This window comes from Tympanuchus pallidicinctus, unplaced genomic scaffold, assembly GCF_026119805.1.
Source record: "Tympanuchus pallidicinctus isolate F22 unplaced genomic scaffold, pur_lepc_1.0 scaffold8, whole genome shotgun sequence".
Taxonomy (NCBI): domain Eukaryota; kingdom Metazoa; phylum Chordata; class Aves; order Galliformes; family Phasianidae; genus Tympanuchus; species Tympanuchus pallidicinctus.
The window spans coordinates 8,656,139-8,676,841 of record NW_026294802.1 but is presented as its reverse complement, the minus strand read 5'-3'; the positions used below and the strand labels follow the sequence as shown (position 1 = coordinate 8,676,841).

General features: G+C 39.6%; 1 protein-coding gene across 9 annotated transcripts in view; it reads right to left on the bottom strand.

The window, feature by feature from the left end:
• TBXAS1 (thromboxane A synthase 1) overlaps nt 1–20,703 on the bottom strand; it is a 243,706-nt gene that overhangs the window by 141,289 nt on the left and 81,714 nt on the right. For 7 of the 9 annotated variants that reach the window (XM_052667451.1, XM_052667452.1, XM_052667449.1 and 4 more), the window contains one exon: nt 13,650–13,702. The exons of 1 other annotated variant lie outside the window; for it this stretch is intronic. In XM_052667451.1, coding sequence (XP_052523411.1) covers nt 13,650–13,702 — 53 coding nt within the window. Of the gene's footprint in view, nt 1–12,045; nt 12,397–13,649; nt 13,703–20,703 lie in introns of those variants that run through there. One more of the 9 variants, XM_052667455.1, reaches the window with a different exon arrangement.

The following is a 20,703-nucleotide window of genomic DNA, read 5'->3' as shown; positions in this document are numbered from 1 at the left end:
TTCAAATATAATTTGTGATAAGGTGACATGGCGATACAGCAATCTACAAAGCAGGTTGGCTGTAATAAAACCTCAAGTTTAATGAAGTCGCTAGTTCCATGCTCATCACTGAACCTCACATAAGCAAACACTCTTCTAGAAAACTAAACAAAGCTGTGTGATTCAACATCTGCCTCTCATAAAGCATTTCTGACCTCAGCAAAACAGAGACTTTTATTTTTCTTCCTCCATGAGGACCATGAGTACAAACAAAAACCATCCATAAGGCTGCATTGCCACAGCATTCATCTGTACCTTGCTATTGTGGCCAGGACTCAAGTGTAACTAGAGATTTTCACATCTCCCACTCGGGTTAGCTATTTTAGCCCTAAAGGAAAGAAACAGCTCTCAGAAAACACCGAGCATCTCTATCTGCTGAAAAGCCATGTCCTGATACATATCTTCAAAAGCGGCATTGGAAACAGAAGCATTCAAAATCAGTAGGCTGTTTCTGTTTGTTTTAATTCTGTACTTTATCTTTGATTTCTTCCTAGGCAAGACAGCTCATCTGCCTCCTGTATATACGATCAGCAGCAGTGAACGACACAATGTTTTGTTTCTGCATGTGTTTGAAATAAACGTAGACATAATTTTCTTTCTGTCCACCCCATCTTAGTGGCATTTTGATCTTAAATCAATGAGAGTGCCGCAATATATTGCATACCATCACTTTTTATTCCTTTGCTCTGCTTACATTAATGCAGATCCATGCATTTCTGGAACCGTAATGTCTTAATATTAGAATATTTTAATTCCTCCAAGATAGATAAGACTCAATATACTGATTTTCTGCATTGTAAACATAACACAATGGAATGAGTAAGCCAAATTGAGTTTTGCACAGCAAACCACACAGGCACACACTGCTTTCTTACATAAGAAACAAGGCATTTTAACTTGGCTGTGACTACCAGTCTGAAGATACCTGAAGTATAAGCAAATAAAAGCAAGGTTTGATGAGTGGGAAGCCATGGGCACACCACACCACTGCTTCGTGTGCTACGAACTCAGAGCTGCCAGCCAACCCCAGACAGCCTTACTTGGGGACAGAGGGGCTTGCCAGGCAGGCCACGAGGGGGGTAGGCACTGGGATTTGCTTTTCTTTCCTGATCTGCCTTCAAAAAACACTGAAACAAAGGAAAAGAGGATAGTAACCACCTACTGAGCTCCTGGGAATGTACTTTTTTTATGCTACAGCATACAAAATGCAGTCAGGCGAGATTCATTTGTTTTAAATCCTTGCATACCTATGATAGTGTACTTTTTTCCTATACATTTTTAAGACCTACACACACGCAAAATCGCTTAATTTTGTTAATGCAATATTAAATGCACACTAAGCCCAATAAAAGTCATTTCCCAACGCTGTATGCATTTATCATGAAACCACTAGCAGAATTCTTTACAATAAAAATGCTAGCCGTATACATGACCAAACTAAATTATCTCGGGAAATGGCTAATATCTGACCATGTGGAAACATTAGAAAGCAGGGCTTTGTTATGGGACTAGAAGGAAAAACTGTCTTTTTTTTTTTTTTTTTTTTTTAGGAAAAATTCTAAAGATAAAAATATTTTTAATAGGAAAAAAAAAAGCTGCAGCTCCAGGAAATTTTCCTCAATCAATTCAATCTGTTGTGCTGGACCTTAAAAACCCATTAAAAACAACCATGATAAATTTCCCAGCCTCTTTCAGTGCATCACGCAGAAGACAAAGGAAACTGCAATTCAACAGAGAAAAGAAAGAAGAGAATGGAAAAAGCTGATAGAGTGTGCATCAGTGGTAGCAACATCCTCGCTCACAACAACAGGCAAATCTGTACCACAAAGGATGGTAGGAACAGAGGGGATGTGTGCAGCTGACAATGGCACTCCAAAGTAATGACTTCCAGGAAAATCAGTTGTTACAAATGGTCAGCACGCTGCTGGGAAGCAGTTGAGTCACGACTTTCATAACATCACAAATTATCCCAGCCTAAAAATTGAAGAGCAGGACATACAGCCCGGGTAAGACAACTGTGGGGATAATATCCTATACAAACTGCTAATGTGAACACCTGTTTTCCATTATTAAACCTTACTGAATCCATGCAAGTTTGAAGGTTTGACCCAATATTTAATGCGTGGTCATACACAGCAGATCATATTTCAAATAATATCAGTAAGAATGGCCTCGTTGACCTATTTTTCCATTGAACTCCTTGTACACAGTATCAGTTGTAACAAGTACACTTTGTTTGCTGTTGCTTTACTTTTTTCCCCTGAGCAGGACTTGGGGGTGGATTTTATAGCAAGTTGTTCCAGGATAAGTATGTGCAATCTGAATCCCTAATCACGGTGGGGCTCATTTACTCCACTTCCATTGATCTGCTTTCTGTCCTGTAGCAGCAAGTCCTGCTCACCCACCTTCTTCTGAAGGGTAAAGGACAGTCCTAGCACACACTGCAGAGAGTCACACCAATGCTGGGACCCCAGCCCCATGCACACACTGCACACATTCAACCTCTGCCCATGACTGCTTTAGACAGCTATCCTGGGCTCACATGTGGTCACCCTGGGATGACAGTGAGACGTAGGCTCGAAGAATTCCTCTTCTTTGGCTCGGTTGCAGCTGCTTGGCTAAAGGCCTCTGGACTCCTGGGGACTTGCCTCATTTCTGAGCTGTCTGAGTAAATGTTATCATCCAACACTGCTTTGCTATATTACTTCCCAAACCTATTGGGTCTCTGATGCCTGCTGGAACTGTTTCCAAGAACCCTCCCCTTGAGACAGTAGAGTATACATGAAACATCACTACTTGTGCTTCATACTTCTGAACAGAAAATCTCTGAACCAAAGCTTGCATTTTTAATTGATCAAAGTCTACCTAGGAAATAGGTAAAATAAGTTGAAAGTAGATCAGTGCAAACAATACACATTCCTTCTAAACATAAAGTTGTTAGGGCAAGATTAAGTCATTTGATTCTCATGTAGCAAGAGAAGCATAGCAGAGATGCAAGTCACTGAATTTATGCACAGTCCCTATAAACAAAGCAAAAAAAAATACAGACAGCTGTGGGATGAACCATCACTGAAGTAAATATATTGATCTATCAAAAATGATTGAAGACTGACAATAAAAAGGTTATACATGCTATAAAGAAAGAGAAGGCAAAAACAAAAAACCAACCCACTGAAAAACTCCCACCTGCACTCACAAGGAAAAATGGACTGGAACAATAAAACACAATGGCAGTGCCTGTACATCTTTGATAGCTGCCCCTCCCAATAGCTGGAACAATTTTGCTATAAACCCAGCAAATGAAAATGTGAATGTATGAGCAATTGTCTGGGGAATTCAGATACCTCGGGTCCTGTAGGCAAAGAAGGAAGGGAGAAGGCACCACTTTTAATATTTGTACTTATTGATCATGCTCTCCACACCTGAAGCCTGCTCAATCCAACAGAGACCGTACAGTTAAATATTCAGTGCTGCCTTCAAGGTAGTTTCAGTGCTGCTAGCAAATGCCTCTTCCCCTCTAGCCCCAGCACAACCCATTACTTCGACTCCCCCAGAAAGAGGGCAAGCAGCGACAGCCTGCAGATTTTGAGGGTGCCAGCCAGAGCACATCATGTGAACAGAAGCCTCCAGAAATGCAGTATTCAGAATGGCATGTTCAAAGGTGCATGGGATGGGGAATTATTCAGAATGCAACATCTACAGCACTCACATGTATGTATAAACACAACAGAGTATCAATGAGGCATCAGGGGCTACTTTTTTTTTTTTTTGAAAGTCTAAAAGTTATGCTTTTATTTAAGCACTTTTCTAAGAAAACCAACAGCAACTATTTTCATAAGCCCAGTTCTGTTTTTTACTATTTTTGAAAATCCAGTTGTGCAAGTTACTGCACAAAAGCATACAAAATGCCATTGTCTCAAGAGAAATTTAGGTCTACTGTAAAAGTACATTTATTCACTCCAAGTATTAACCTTACAATTTTGCAATACATTTAGCTGCCTCAAAAATCAGAATTTAAATTATTTTAGTAGAAAATAATGCAATAATTAAAGGTCAGCATTTGTCCATGTGATGTTACACTACTATCTGATCTGCTTTAATCCTTGCCTCTCTAGATTTCCTGCTTGTAGACTGATTTGCTCATTCTCCTATCCCAAGCACAGCTTATTTATTACCTGATGGACCAAATGGACAGTTAGTGAAAACAGAAAATCATTAAGCTGCTTTCACACTACTTTGTTTTGCCCTTCAGAATATTTCATATGATGTTCCATGGGATAAGAGGTCCCCAAGAACCAAGATCCTCTTATAATGTCATTTTTAAAAGACACTGCAGCAATTCGCAGTGTCCTTGCCAAACCCTTTTTCAATAAGATTGATTCCAACATTGAGAGAAAAGCTTGGATTATTGCTCAGTGATAAAATGGCTACTGCAAGCCCTTGCAGAGTCAGAACATTGCTGCCAGCTCATTCCTTTTTCTGTAAACTACTTTGAGATGTCTGGATACCAAACCTGATTTTATTCAATAGGTATCATCATTCAGAAATCCAAGTTATATAAACATGAGAGAAACCTAAAACATTGGGTCAAATCCTCATAGTCCTGGCTCCATGCTTTAACAGAGCTACACTGAAGTAAACAATAGCTTGAATGTTCAGAGCACTACTTTCAAGCTTGCTTACATAGGGGAAGAGAAGAGATTCGTGACAAGAAGTGGTTTGAATTCTAGTACAGTTAGACTAGGAAAAATTCCTATGGGGGCATAGCCGTACCAATATAACAACTGCTGGAGGAATTGATCCCTTCTGTCCTTGATTTAGTTAGTGCCATTCTGGAACTTCTGTGTTTATACACGGGATGAGATGTGGGCTTTTTTTGACATGATGGTAGCTGTTTAATTACACCTGTACAATTTTATCAGTGTGACTAAAATAAATCCTCCTTCAAGACAAGTCTTCAGTTTTGCTACCAAATTTAATGGAAGGAAGGGAAGATTCACAATCCCCAGGGTAATGGTGGCCCAGCTCATTCCACACTCCCCAAGCCAGAAAAAAAAAAAAATAGCATAACAGCTCAAAACAACTTTTTTTCCCTGTAGTGGGCTGCACTTTTGCCTATTGCCTGATGAAATCATAGCCAGTTCACTACCAGCAGAAGGTCTGACATAAAGCAGGCTCTCCAGGGAAGGAAGAGAGGCAGTCAAAGACAGAAAAAGGGTAATTTGAAGATGGTGCCAAACCAACAACGAAAAAGGAGATATTTTGCTCCTTTTACAACTAATAAAACATAGAAGACTAAAATTGATCCCCAGACTAATAAGGTAGAGGAAAAACTAAAACCAATATATGACAAAACAATAAAAAAGTAATGAAGAGATTTATGGAAGTACATAAAAACCTTGGAATGACGCAAAAATTTTCAGGTCAGATTACTGTTTTCAGCTCAACATGGATAAGGAAATAAAGGAGGAGCAAAAATTAGAGTATGGGGGAAAGATGGCAGAGGGTAGAAGAGGACAGGGGGAAGGAAGAAAACAAAGCCAGAGCAAATGTCTACAGAAAAAAAAATACAGCCAGAAGCATGAAAATGATGTCTACAAAAGAAACTTATCAAGGTAAAAATTATAAGAGAAAACCAAGCACTCCAGAGCCAAACTGGTGGAATTATGTAAGGACAAGAGGCTGTAATAGAATGGTAAGTTTCTCTCTGCATATACCTGGGCAAAGCAGCTGCGGTAATCCTCAAGGAGGATAATATGACAATTTCTAAGAAAATAAGATGCCACCACCCCTAAGACACAGTCCTTCACCACAGCTGGGTGCCCTTGCAGTTGGAGATCTTACAAGGCCTTTGGTAAGGACTCCCCAGCACGCAGAGAAAGCTGTGACCAGAAGCAGCCTCCTGGAGTTCCTGGCAGAAAACTGGAATGCGCAACTAGCTGCTGGTTTCCAGCCTCTTATCTGCACCCTTCTCCTTGTTAGAGAAGGGAAATCCTTTTTGCTTGATGCCTCCTATAGCATTTCAGAAGGTAGATGTGAGTTGTTCTGGATTTCTTTCTGCTGCCACAAAGAAGGGTAAACTGGCAGCAGGAATCAATCTGGAAAGGCAGTAATCTCAAGAAGGGGAAGGGGCTGAGGGTGATGATGCATTTTCCTCCTTCTGTGTGAAGAAAGAGGAAATTATTCAGGAGTTTCCTTTAAAATTTACCTTATGTGGCACAAAAAAACACCATAGTACATATGTAATCAGATACATAACTGGTGAAGTCAGTGACCATTAATAGCTACTGGACATGATGTATTATATGCATCTGCTTCAGGTTTGCAGCAGTACTTCTGGATACTACAGAAAATTCTAATAAAACATTGATTTTGCTGTGCATATTATGTAATACTGCTACTTTCCTATACTTTCAAATAAGATACTAGAAGAACGACCCAGATTTTTCAGTCTTTAAAGCCCTCAGCACATTTCTTTTCAAAAGGTGGAAAAGAGAAAAAATTACAAGGTGAATTTCACAGCCTGTTAAGAAATTTAAGGAAGGCAGGTTCTGGTAGATGGTGAAAAGGATAGATTCAAGGTGAAATTAAATGTAGTAAACTAGTTTTTGTAATTACGGTGTTCACTCAGAATATTCCCTCCTCCTCCTTTAAATTAAGATGATACATGCTGATATGCGGGTACTGATCAGAAGTGTCACAATAAGATGAGGCAATCTGTTAAGCAGTGACATCCCCAACCCTTTAAAATGATGATTTTAAGCACTAATTAGCTAAGAAGCAGGCAGTACAGATCAAAAGATCACCTGCATTGTATATTAGATGTAAAACGCTACTCAGACAGCATGTTTTCTAAAGAAGTAGTTTTCAAATAATCTTAACCTTGAGCTCACAAGGATTATGCTTTAACAGCTGAGTGCTGCACTACCGATGCGAAAGAAAATGTGGGCTCTAGGAGACACCTCCCTGGGAGCAAGCAGGGGTGAAACCTGCACTCAGCCACAGCTGCAGATGAAGAAGTAGAAGTAGACCATGATTCAGTCAAGTTCCTCCAATGCTGAGGCATGTTACAAGGGCCTGCACTGCTGCTTCAGAGCTGGTGTAACTCTGTCCAACCTCATAGAGCCTTTCCATGTCCAGTCAACACCAACTCCAAGGAGATGTCCTGAGCAGGGAATTTCCCTCTGTGCAAACACTAATTCACTGAAGCTACAACCACATCAGATTACACAGAAATGAGCATTAGGAACATGGTACAGCTGACCGACGCTCTCTTTTGTTGCCTTGCCAAGCACATATAAAATGTCCATCTCCTTTGGTTGTATTTCACACTCCTTTTCCAGAGCTGTAAAAGATTACATCAAGTCTTCGACTTACGTCGGCTTGGACAGCTGCAATAAAGCGATGGAGCAGGCAGAGATGGAGGAGAGAAGCAGCAGGGTGCACATGCCTGCGCGCAGTCAGCCCAGGAAAATATTTGAGGTCTCAGAGGAGACAGAAGGTTTTGATGCATCACTTGCATCAAACTCTCACCCAAATGGCTTCACCTGCACTGAAGGCTGGGACCACGACATTTCAATGGGCCTTTGAGTCCTATGTTTGTGAATACCCAGAGCAAAAGGGTCTTTGGAGATGAGACCGCAAGAGGCTATAGTGACAAAATAAAAAAGTCTTCACAGAGTAGACGAGCTCATACTGTATGGATCTTGTGGGAGGTCACAGTCTACATTCAAGATTTTCTCCATGGCTAGGAAGAGCTCATAAATAAATGCCTTCAACATTACAAGTACACAGAGCTTCAATTTGCAATGTCCCAGAAACCAAAGCACATTTGGAACACACCAGAATTAAACTAGTCAACTAATTTACCATAAATTCCGCCTATAAACTGCATTCCACAGGCCTCTGTACACCAAACTTAAACTCTTCACAATGAGCGGCAGCCCACAAAACCCATTACACTGCAACAATAACACTAGACTCCAATTCTCTAAACAGAGTGGCACGTCACCTTTTGGGTAAAGCTCTAGGCACTAGTCTCGTAAAAGACTATGTCTTCAAGACTAATTAGCTCTAGATAGAAGAGAAACTGGTGATGATATTTCTCTACATAATTCTCACGAGTTGTTCCAACAGCTTGATTTAACTACTGGGACTAAATGCAACCAATACCTAATAATGGTTAAGTGTGGGGAGTTGGGTGGAAATGTACCATTGCACTGTGGCACTGAATGTTAGCCAGAAAAATTGCTAGGTTTGGGTTCTTTTTAAAAAGGCTTATTAAAAACAGGTTACTGTTAGCAAATTCTAGAAGTGTTGATTAAAAACAAAAGGGAGGGTTGTGCTTTAAGAGTTTAACAGAAGAATATTAAGATTCCCCTATTGTTCAGTCAATTCTTGAGATAATCTTTTCCATCTCAGAGAGAACGGCTAGCACATTACTCAGAGGAACAATAAAATTGTCTACATGCAAAGTGCTGTCAAAAGAGAGGGTGGAGAGGAGGGAGAAATATTTTTCTCCCCATTAACTTCTTTCAGCTACAATAAACCTAGGTGCTTATGTGTACCAGCAGCAGTTAAAATATTTTTCAGCACAAATGTAATTGTTTCTCTTACAGTGCTGACTCATCAGGGTAGATAAACTTCTGCCTAACTTGAAGCAAGTTGAGTAGCACCATTGACTTTAATGGTATTACTCTTGTTCTCAAAGTTAGAAACATGTTTAAGGGTTTTCTGTGTGATGCCCAGAGGTCGTAAGAATTTAGTGGAAAAAGATAATTATTTCACAACAGCAGTTATAGGTGTGTTCAATAATCCTTTAAAGTCAAAGGGCCTTATCAAAATACAGAAATGAAAAGACTGTGAAGAAAAGAATCCTGACAGATTCTGAAAGCCTCAACTCAGGCCAAAAAATTGTTTGGCTTTAAGAAAACAAAAATCCAAGCAAGTGAAGCTACCAAAAATCTTTAGCAGGTTAAATGCAAGACAGAGATTACGAGGAGCTGTTGATCAGATACAGGAAGCTTGCTTCAATTCTCTCTCCTTTGCTTGCCCAGGAATGATTTTCTCTAACTGAAATATGAAAAGTGAATTGCCTACATTATCAAAATACAGAAAGGGCCATGGGAGAGGTAGAAAGTCCATTAGACCCCCAATGTAAAAGAGGAAACCAAACAGGGTAAGATTGTTTCATAAAACTAAATTAATTCTTTGCATGAGCCGTCAGAGACAAAGATGAGAATGCCTGCCCTGGGATTACTGTGGAGAGACACGAAGAGTTGAATAAAGCTGAAAACCAAGAGGTAAAAAACACAACAGCAACAACAAACAAACAAACAAAACCCAATAAGCTTGTGAAATTAAAATGGCAGCACAAAAGGTGTTTCTTCAGATAAATTAAGTGCATGATGAAGACACTAGTTGCTCCTGAAGGATGAAATCCTGCCCTTGTCCACTTCAGGTCCTCAATACCATGTTTAAGGAGAGAAACTGACTCATGAAAAGTTCCAGGCTTCCAAATCCCACAAAAGCATGTCACTCTTCTGTACACAGAAGGGGAAAGCCCCAGATCTCTGCAGGGACAGACCGATGTGCCTCAGCCCTGCTGCAGAGGCCAGCAGCCACAGCAAGAAAAGCCTGTTTTTTGTCCACAACCGTTTGACTCAGGACTCATCTGCAGGAATGCTAACTAGTGCCATCTGCAGCAACCATTTTTTCAGGAGAGGAGAAGTCAAGCATTAAGACAGAACAAACTCCAGCTGCATGGACTTCTGAAAAGCTGTCAGCTGCCAGTGTAGTTTACAATCACAACTAAGCCCTGGACACATTTCAAGTTAGTGACTGGCTACATGATCTATCCTAATCCTTTAAACCACCCAACCATTTAAGTGACCAGACTAAGTCTTGGTTCCAATAATGATCTATTAGGAAACTATTCAAGTCTTTAATCAAAAAAAGAAAACAAACAGAAAAAACAGACAATGTATAATTTTGTAAACACCTGAATTGTCTGCCCTATTTTAAGTTGCTTGCTTTGTATTACTTTAAAATGTGTTGAAGTAACCTGCTGCAAAACAAGAAGGGAATAGAACTACATTCACATCCTTGTTCTCATGAAGTGCTCCAGGAGTGTACGTGAACCCATTTTTCTACCTGTATCTTGACATGTTTTCTGTGATAATGTGCTGATCATGGGATGCTAATGCAGGAAGCCAGCAGAAGATCTGCACAGGTAGCTGCAGTTTGCTGCTGATGGATTCAATGAGGACTGACACTGGTTTAAAACCACATTTCAGAAACATTCTCTTCACCTCTGCTTTATACTTTGTTCCTGTCCTGGTTAGCACTCATTCTGCTACACAGTTGTTCACAATTCTCGCAGAAGGTTGAGTTGAGCGTTCAAGTGAAGGAAGAGTAAGCATAGGGTTTGATTTGGTGCAAGTTGTTTCTGATGCAACAGGCAATGAAGAAAGAGCATCACCCCACAAATTGTGCCAAATTTAAATCTTTCATTCTTTATTATACACAGCAAGATCTACATTACGAACTCCTACATTCTTCCTCACATTCAAACGCACTGCCGTGGCTGAAGGCAGAATAGATTCACTGATCCCAGAAGCAGTTACCTGCCTTGTGGCTGTGTTCTATTTTCTCATTATTCGCTGGTGGTGTATTGTTGGGCCAATAATCTGTTATTTATTCTCCCCCTCCAAATCACCAGTACTCACAGTACAGTTAAGTCATAATGATGCAATCACAGTAAGAGGGCACATGCATACAAAGCATGTATGTGAAGTAAAATCAAATCATTGCCTATACAGCTGTGCTAACATATTAGCAATTGCCATTCTGACTCTATCAAGCACACTACCCATTCACTTCTCCTCTTCACCACCAGAAGTTCCTTATTTCTTTGTCTCCTCTTACCAGCTATTTCTCACTAGTTGTCATGGTCTGCAATTGAAATAAAACAGTTGGATTTAGTGGGGTGAAAATAAAACATCAAAAAAGAATAACCTAAAAATAAGAGACTAAAATAACCGAAACCAAGACTACATTGCTTTCCAAGCAGGATGTTGTTCACTTTGTATTTTTGCTTCGGAGAACCAGCACATACATTTTAGATGGTAGATTTTAATTTATTTTTTTTTAAGATGCTCAAAAATACAGCCAAACCAAAGCCTATCACTTTGATGCATGAACTCATCAGAAGTGGTATCAGTGGCATGGCTTTTCCCCACTGAACAGAAATGCTCCACCTCTACTTTTACAGCAACCAGAGCTGTTCGTTTCCCCCTCGGCCTCCATCTTGGGCCACCTCTGTATGAAAACAGACAGTTTTCACAGCACACATTCACATCCAAAGACAATTTGCATTGTCTCTCCATATAAAAGAGTAATACCATCACCTCTCCTTTGGATCAGCACACAGGAGCGAAGGAAAAAATGCTTTTGTGACCTACAAAAGCCTTACTTGAAATAATTCTCTACGACTTGAGGCCTTTTGGAATGGAAGGGATATATTGTTTTGACTTGATTAAAGCTGAAAAGTTGATTTGACATCCTGTTGTCAAGGAAACCAATTCACACACAAAAGAAAACAGTTGTGATGGTATCATTCAGACTATTCAAGTGACCTTAGAAAGAAAAAAAGCCTTTAGTTCCAAAGATTTGTATTCAACTCACTTCACCACTGTAGAAATAAAGATCATTGCTCTTTATGCTTATTGGAAAGCAGTTTTCAATCTGGAAAAAGCGAAATGCCACATCTTCTAACTGCCAGATCCAATACTTCGCTGGGGTTGTGCACATAAGCGCACCTACCATTTACTGCTAGTTCAAAGAACCACAAATATAATCAAACAGATGTACAGAGAAGGAGAAAAAAATTCTTTAATTGACAGAACCACGATAAATACCCGCCTGACACATACCACACACCTATTGAACATCAGCTCAGTAAGTCAGGTTTCCAAATGTCTTCCTTCAACTACAAATCAATCTTACCTCAAACACAGCAATGTCTGAGCCCAACTTTGTTTTCCTGGGAAATATCAAAAGCAGCATTTATTCCCTGCCAGCATCCCAGATCTCTCACAAATGAAGCTTTTCAAGCACACAATAAATGGTATGCAGTTACACTCAAGCTGCCCACCTACTGGATCCCAAGGAGGGAAAGTTGTTCTTGCTGACCACTACCACCACCATCCAGCTTAGTAACCAAAGCAGAGAAGCTTCATTCTCTGACAGCTATGGGTAGACTGGAAAAACAAAACTTTTTATCTATTTGCTCAAAGTCTGTAATTATATATTTCTTTCTCCCATGAGAAAGCCTCCTCTGCCTGGTCAAAAAACCAGACAACTAAATAGCAACTTGTCTCAAATTCAGCTTAGAAAAAATAGGTATGATATTAACAAGGAGGGAAATATGCTGAGGAAGGAATGTCACTGTTCCTGCATTATTGTTATTTAACGTCATCACACCAAAGGTCATGGAGATAATAAGCTTCAGTCATTTTCCATTTGTTACACAACATACAAATTGCTACAGTGTTAATGAATATATTTCTCCACTCCTGGTCAGGCAAGACAATGTATAATTTTCTCTTAGACAAGTACCTAACCCTTGGAATTCGTTATTTCCACTACTTCTTTCAGGACTTTGTCCTTAGGGCTGAGCATAAATGCCACAAGAAAGCTGCGACTGGGGCTTTCTATGGCTGGTAGAGGTTGTTTGTTGTGGGGGATTATTTTTTTTTAAGTGGAAGACCATCCAAAGCATATTTATATTATTTACAAACAAATACACAAATACTTATATGGTATACTAATACTGTATCTTAAAAAACTTAGAGAACACTCAAAAAAAAAAAAAAAAAAAGATATTGTATATACTTTGTGGATATTATTTGATACCTAAATATTAAAATAATATTTATGCTAGAAGCACCAACTGACCACAGCAATAGAAGTTACCGTAAAGCAACTGCATTTCCAGTTAAAACCACGAAAACTGGAAAGCAGATCTTGGAAATGAAATGATATTCACACAAACATGGAAGTGCTGGGATGAAGGACCATCTTCACTCCTAATAACCTGCTAAGGGAGCACAACTGAGCTTTAGAGAGGAATGCCTCATCTCTAGATGTATTTCATTGTATTTTAAGATTAATATTTCTGCATAAATATAAATAGCAACAGCTGAGCCAAATTCACACTATTTCATAGATTGGGTAGGTTCTGTTTGTGTTATTTTGTTTAAGAAATTAAGTTATTATTTCTGCTCTTCACCATAAATAGAAAGAATGTGCAGATGAAAAAGGAAAATTGTTGCAGGTAGCTTTGTATAGTTCTGGAAAAAAAAATAATAATAATAATTTATATGGGAAGAATGAAGTCCAACACCAGATACTGAAATAAAACAAGCCAATGCTACTTTTTGTGTGTGATCAAATAACATCCACATCTATCACCCAGACTGAAATATTGCACTCTGCATTTTAATGAGCAGCTTGTCGTGGTATATTCTCCTCTCCCTAGCAATAAACCCAAACCAAAGCAAACAGCAAGAACCACAAGAGCAGAAAGCTGATGGTACAGCTAAGCTTACCCACAAATAGGTCCATACTCCGTTATGAGTTTTGTGTGGTTTTCCCAAAAGCCCTGGGTAAAAGAAAAATATCACAGTATTTTAGAACAGTACTTAACAGAAATCCTATTACACAGTGCTGCTAACACTCACACCAAAGCTCTGAACCTCAACTGTAAGAGCCACGGTATTAACTCAATCTCATCTTGCTCCCTTGGCCCATTTCTGAACAAAGAATCTAGAAATGATGAGTGAAGGAAAAATATCTGGCAAGCCATTAAACATGTTTCCATTGGATTCCCACACTTCAAAATATTGGTTTTTTGGTGTTTTTTTGTTTTTTTTTTTTTTTTTTAACTAACTTCATGATCAAGGTCCTTACTCATTTTTTTCCAATATGCGCGTGGATGGAAAAAAAAATGATGCTATTATTATTATAACATAGTATATGCCTTACTACACACTAAAGAAATATAGGTAACATTGAAAGATTGTCTCGGGCTTTTTGAGTTTTTGGGTGTTTTTTTGTTGTTTGTTTGGTGGGTTTTATTGTGGTTTTTTTTTTAGTGATTTGGAATTTAGCAAAGGCAGTCCCCTGGGAGATTCCGTAGAATAGTAAGCAGATTTATTTTAACAAACTTTTGGAATTTACACCGTGCTTGATTTTCATAATTGATGAAAATTGGTATCCATTTATATAAATCTGTCTGCGGCTGAACTAAACTGTTAGTGCCCCAAATGAATTCAAATCGATTAATCTGAAAGAAGGTGTGTAAAATCTATTCCCAAAAGTGACTATAAAGAAATCTGTTTTTAACAAAACTGCAGTATTTGAAAGTCATACTGCATTGTGTTTGTAACTTATCTATGGAAAAATAACACATTTGACTGCATTAATCTGCATTTATATTAATTCAAGATAGACTATTGTGATCTATCTTCATTTTTCAAAGAAAACTCACTGGCAGAGTAGAATGCTTACATCTCATACTGAAGCTTTCTTGTTTTTAAGACATGCTGCAAAATATTAGCTAGAACAATATAAACTATTATAAATATATAAAATACAAACATAAATAAACAAGACCTCATAACATGCATGCACACTAAAAAGAAAACCTGTTAATCATAAGTAGCTTCCTCATTTATCACCCCTGGGTGCTAACTTAGCAGCCAGATGAGTAAAGTACTTGTCACCACCTTCATTCCTCCTTATATAAAGCCACTCAATTCTTTCTTTTTAACACAAGTGTGCTTTTTTATTTAATTTCTTTTTGATGGTTTGGTTTTTAATCCTGGAGTTTATATGTTTATATATTTAATGGGACAAAATGCTTCCCAAAGCCCACCCAGTCCCAACACCATGCAATGTGCAGGGCTGCCACTCATCAGCTCAGGCTGCCCAGGGCCCCATCCAACCCGGCCTTGAGACTCCAGAGATGGGGCACCACAACTTCTCAGGGCAGCCTGTGCCAATGCCTTACCAACCTCTATTTAAAGAACTTTCACCTAATATCTAATCTAAATTTCCCCTCTTTTGGTTTGATGCCTTTCCTCCTTGTCCTATCACTATTAAACAGTGTGAAAAGTTGGTCCCCCTCTTGTTTGTAAGCACCTTCAAGTACTGGAAGGCTGCAGTGAGGTCTCTCCAGAGCCTTCTCCAAGCTAAACAAGTCCAAATCCATCAGTCCTTCTTCATCCTTTGGCTAAGCTTTCCTATGGACTGCAAGAACACATGTACATATTGCCCACGTATCCACCAGCTGTGCTCCTTTGAGCCAGCATGAGTTCAACATTTACAAGAAACCTGTGCTTCAAATGATTCTGTGAAGAAGCCTTCCAGAAAGCCGGCTTCTTGGAAGCACTCTGACTTGCTGCCATTGTAGGGTCAGACAGAGCACTTTTCAAATCAGTCCTGTTAACCGATAACTGGTTTTCCACCTCGCAATCTCCTAAATGATTGTACTGGCTTAAAATTAACTAAAATTAACTCCCATCTCAAACTACAGACCTGAAGGACAGTAGGAGGGATGGAGTTGAGAAACAACCAAGATAATCAGGACAAAGCATTCTTGGGAGCAGAGGCAGCCCTTGTTTGCCACACCCCAGGATGCACCATCATCCCACTCTGCCTACAGTCCCAGCACTACCTGACCCCTCCAGCCACACCAGTCCTGCTGCTGTCCTGGTGCCAGTCTGAGGCTCCATATGGTGTGGTAAGCATCCAGAAGAACACCAAGCTGCTGGTGAAACACCAGTACACTGCTTGCACCAAGCCTTGAGAGGTGGCAGTGACCAGAGCACAGGCAAGGGAAGGTATGTGTGAATCTCTATCTGCAGCCAGGAAAATAGTAAGGAGATACAGTTGAAAAGGAACAGGAAGAGAAAGCTGAAGAGACAAAAAGGTAGTAATGAAGAAAGCATTACTGCATTTGATAAAAGCTTCAGAAATGCTACAAAAGGAGTATTTCTTTATTTGCTTACCATTTGCAGTTATAAATCAACATCAACATCCCTATCCAAGTCCCTGAGAGATTTTCAGCTGACTTCCACAGGTATAACCTTTCAGCTGGATGGAAATGAGGGCAAAGTGAGACACTAACATTTGATAGCCATGGAAAAAAGCCAATGGACCATCTCAGGTGCACAGTCAGGAGATACGTCACATCCACATAGGCCTGTCAGATTTGCAGCATCATTCCTGAATACAGCTTCTAACAGACAAGTACCTTGAGGACTTCCTCCTCCTCCTATGAGTCATGTTTGAAAACACAGCAAGCCTCGTAAGTGCTACTGGCAACTTCATTTCTTTTTTTACACTACCCAATGTCAATCTGCTCCAAAAGTCATTACTGCAGGTTTGTCAAGGTTTATAATTGCAACTGTTCTACAGAAATGGAGGCAGAGACTTCTACTCATCTCCCAAAGACCACCCTGTGGGTGAGCACAAAGATGAGGAAGCAAACTGAGAAACAGTGGTTTAAACAGCCATAAGTGAAGAGCTATAATGATGTAATTTTTTTTTTTTTGGGGGGGGGGAGGTTAGTAAATTAGAAATAGGGAAAGATGTATTTTAGCTTTCATATGTCTCTCTATTACATTTTTAAAGGAAAACAGAATGAAACTGAAAAGCAAACCAATATGCTACGTTATGAGGTGAGACCATGCACATCAGGAGGAATTGTAATACATTAAGCAGTAACAATGAAGTGTAAAAACATAGTAAGTGATGCTGTTCCAGGACAGAAAAATCACTTGGCCTCCTCTTTGTCTGGAAGCTACAGAGTATGAATTGTAATCAAGAACAATTCGAAAAGGGTTGGAGCAGGGTGAGGAGGGGGTATGACATCCTGCATGTGGCCCCTACATCGAGGTACCAGCCTGATGACAGTCCATTATCAAACAAGATAATACAGGACTATGAAAAGCTTCTTTCTCTAAAGAAACCGTATTTTCCAGCATCTGGTACGCCATGGAAACAGCAGCTCAAGTGGGCTGACTGCTACAAACCCAGAAGGCTTCTTTGTTTACATGGCTGGCGGTTGCCTTCCTACAGGGAATTTGCATTCTCCCGTTCCTTTGAGCATGCATCATCAGCTGCATCTGCAGAGAGAACACTATCAAGGCCAAATCCTGCTCTCCAAGATACAGGTGTAACCCCTATGGAAAGGAACAGGATTTAAGTCTGCATCAGCCAAAGCAAAATCTGGCCATTACCAACCATTTATCTCGAGATATCAAATATTGAGAGCTCAGTCTGACAGCATGTAAATCAAGGGCCTTCAGAAAGGGGACTGGGCTCAAGTACTCTCTTCCCTTTTTTCAGTAGATTCTGCCACTCCAAGATGGATTCATCTACCATTTTCTCCTTACTGCACATTCACTTTGCTAGTTCCTGACAGTTTCAAAAATCTGCAGCAGTGTCATCTTCCTCTGCTGAAAATGAGTGTAGGTACAAAGCCAAAGATTTAGAAGTATCTAGTAATATTATCTAACATGAGGCATATCTGACCTATTCTTATTAGTTGCTCAATAACTACATATCTCCTGAGCTGAAAATTTGGACTTAAGAGACTTTAAGCTTAATACTCAAGCTTAAGGTAACCCAAATTGCATGAAAGACACTTTGCAAAATTTCAACTTGCTGCAGCTGCAAAACGAGGATTATGAAATTAACCAGAGTTTTTAAGGGTTAATAGATTTTTTTTATTTTTTTTTTTTTCCCCAAGAAGATCATCAAGTGCTCTGGGCAATAGCTTAAAATCTGGGCTCAGAAAAGTGACTTTCAGAATGCAGTATGGATATATATGTGATGTGCCTATCAAATCCATTACAGGTAGAAATTATTACCCATGCAAGAACAGCCAAGAGAAAAAGGCCTCTTTTGTTTCACCTTTCTGAAAATCATCACAGGTGGTATTAGATGGTATTAGATCAAGAGATCCTCTAACCTCTGAATTAATAAGATATGACAAAAATAAATCAAGGGGTTTTTTTGTTTGGTTGGTTTGGTTTGGGTTTTTTTTGCTTTGCAGTTCTGTGTGTGTCAACCTTGACATGAAAAAAGCATACCTGAAGCCGGGGGGCAAAGGGGTACTTGCACAAGTGAGCACCACTTGGCTTGATGATGCCACCGGCGGTGTAAACTGATGCCAGTACCTGTTCATAGGGATCTGGACTGGCCACACCAACTCACTTCACTTATGTTCCTATAAAGGTCACTAGCTAAGACAACCTGGATTCAAATGTGTGAGTCAAAAGCCGAAAGACGCCACATCCCATGAACAGCTCTGCATATGCTCCACCCTCCCCTTCATCACCCTGTAATCAGACGTGATTCTCTGTTTCATGGTGATATTAACTGAGACATCACTGTTTGAGCACATACCTCATATAAAGAGACAAAAATCTATACAACTGTCTACAGTACAGAACAGCAATGAGTGACAGCATTTATAGGTGAGAATTTTACTACTGAATGGGCTTCACTGCCTTTTTTCCTTAGACTATTTGGAAATGCTAACAGCCCAGTACCCTAATCAACATATATATACCAAAACACAAGCTAGAATTTAATTAGAGCTAACTAGTATCTGACTACAATCCACTTTGATGGAATGACCCCTAGACTGTACATCATTTTCAGTAATAACCCTAGCAAAAACATTGGGATACCAGCAGACAAAGAGGAAAACAGCATGAACTTCTAACCAGTCTGATTCCAAGCCACGTACAGTTTGTTTGCTTTGATGGTTGCCCTTAATAGCTGTCCTCTGTGTAATTTTGTTTAATTTATGTGTATGCCATTTTAGATTTTAAAAAACACACATAGCCCTTTCACATTTATTAAAAGCAGTCTTCCTACCCTTAATAGTTATTAAGAGAGGTTAGTGTTATGTAATTAAGTTAATCTTCATTTGTAAAGGCTAATTAACCGAACACTAATTGAATCTGCATATGAAAATTTGGACAATGTGTTCTCATTATACAATTTAAAAAATTACCTGAACTAAATACCAAACAAATTATATATTATCTTTTACCTTTTCAGGTCTTAAAGAAAACCTATGCTGGCAGGTTCCTGTTTGTGTGCTGTACTACTTCTTGCCATCTTCCATCAGCAGCAGTCATAATACAGTTTGAAAACCCTGTTTGAGCTCAATATGCTTCAGTCATGCCAATTCACCTGCCCCAAACCTGAATGCAACTGCCAGCTCAAAGCCACCGGTGCAGTTTTGGCAGGGCACTACCCTTTCACCTCCAAAGATCATCTCCTAGTTAAGTACCAAGCAGAAGACCCAGGCCTCATCTCATTCTCCTCTGCCTGCGTGTGCCTGCATTACAAGAGGGAGATATGTTTTGGAACCATTTGGGCCCTTGCTTGAGACATTTATAGTTTAAAACAATCAGGTTTCCAAGAGGGAACTGACAAATGCACATCATCCTTCCTGGTATTTGTTGTCTTTCTCCATCAGACAGGTTAGTGGCTGATTCAAATAGGCTAGTAACCAAAGAGACGATGGGAAGAAGGGGAAACCAAGCAAGACTGACCTCAATGGCATTCACAATTTCTCACTACCATGAAACACACATAGACCTCAATTTTATCATTAATTCCATCACATCTTAGGTTCCATACTGTGAGCCCCAGCAATGTCTCCGTGTCATGGCTGCACAGAACAGCTGCCATCAGTTACCATCCTCTTGTTCACCACTTCTGGCCCAATGGCAATAACCTGACACCTTTGGTGCAAGAAATACCAAACAGGAAGACTGTCAGAGAAGGGAATGAGAAATGGAATATAAGTTGTTTACTCCTCTCTGGGAAGGCAATGTTCTCTAGGTAACAGAACTATGGAAGATGGACACATCAGTATTACATTCTATCAGGTGGCATTCAGAGAAATTAGTACAGACTGTGCTCAAAAAAGTGCAGCCATGAATGGTGGAAACCCACAAGTGTCCCAAGGGTCACCCTTGGGACAAACTTTGCTCAGTGCTTTGAGAACTGGCTGACATGAAAAGCAGAGAGACTTTAGCTGAGAATCCTAAGAATCCTCACCATTCTGGGTTGAAAAGCATCCTCAGCAAGTAGAAAGATTTGGATTGTCATCTCAGAAGAAGTGGATGACCTGAAGAACCTGAACAACAACAGTGAATGAATCTTCACTTCAAAACCAGGCTTCGTGTTCTAAAAGGACTATGTTAACTCCAAGACTTTCTGGCATAAGAGATTGTTTGAAAATGATGGAGAAGAAAAAACTTGGACGGACACGTCAAGCACAGGATAACAATGAGCAACTAGTATGATGAAAAGTACAAATATAGTTACTCTAGAATATGCTTTCTCTAGAATGCTGCATGCAAATCTGACGAGCCACATTCAAAAGGAATGAATTAAAAATGGAACAAGTCGAGAGAAGGGTTACAAGGATCCTCAGGGAACAGAAGGCCTGTCTTACAAGTAGTAATTAGGAAAGTTCATTTTAGCAAACCAAAGGTTCATTTTAGCAGACCAAAGGAAGCAGATATGCTTGCTGTCTATAAATGTACAGGGAGTAATCATCAGGGAGGG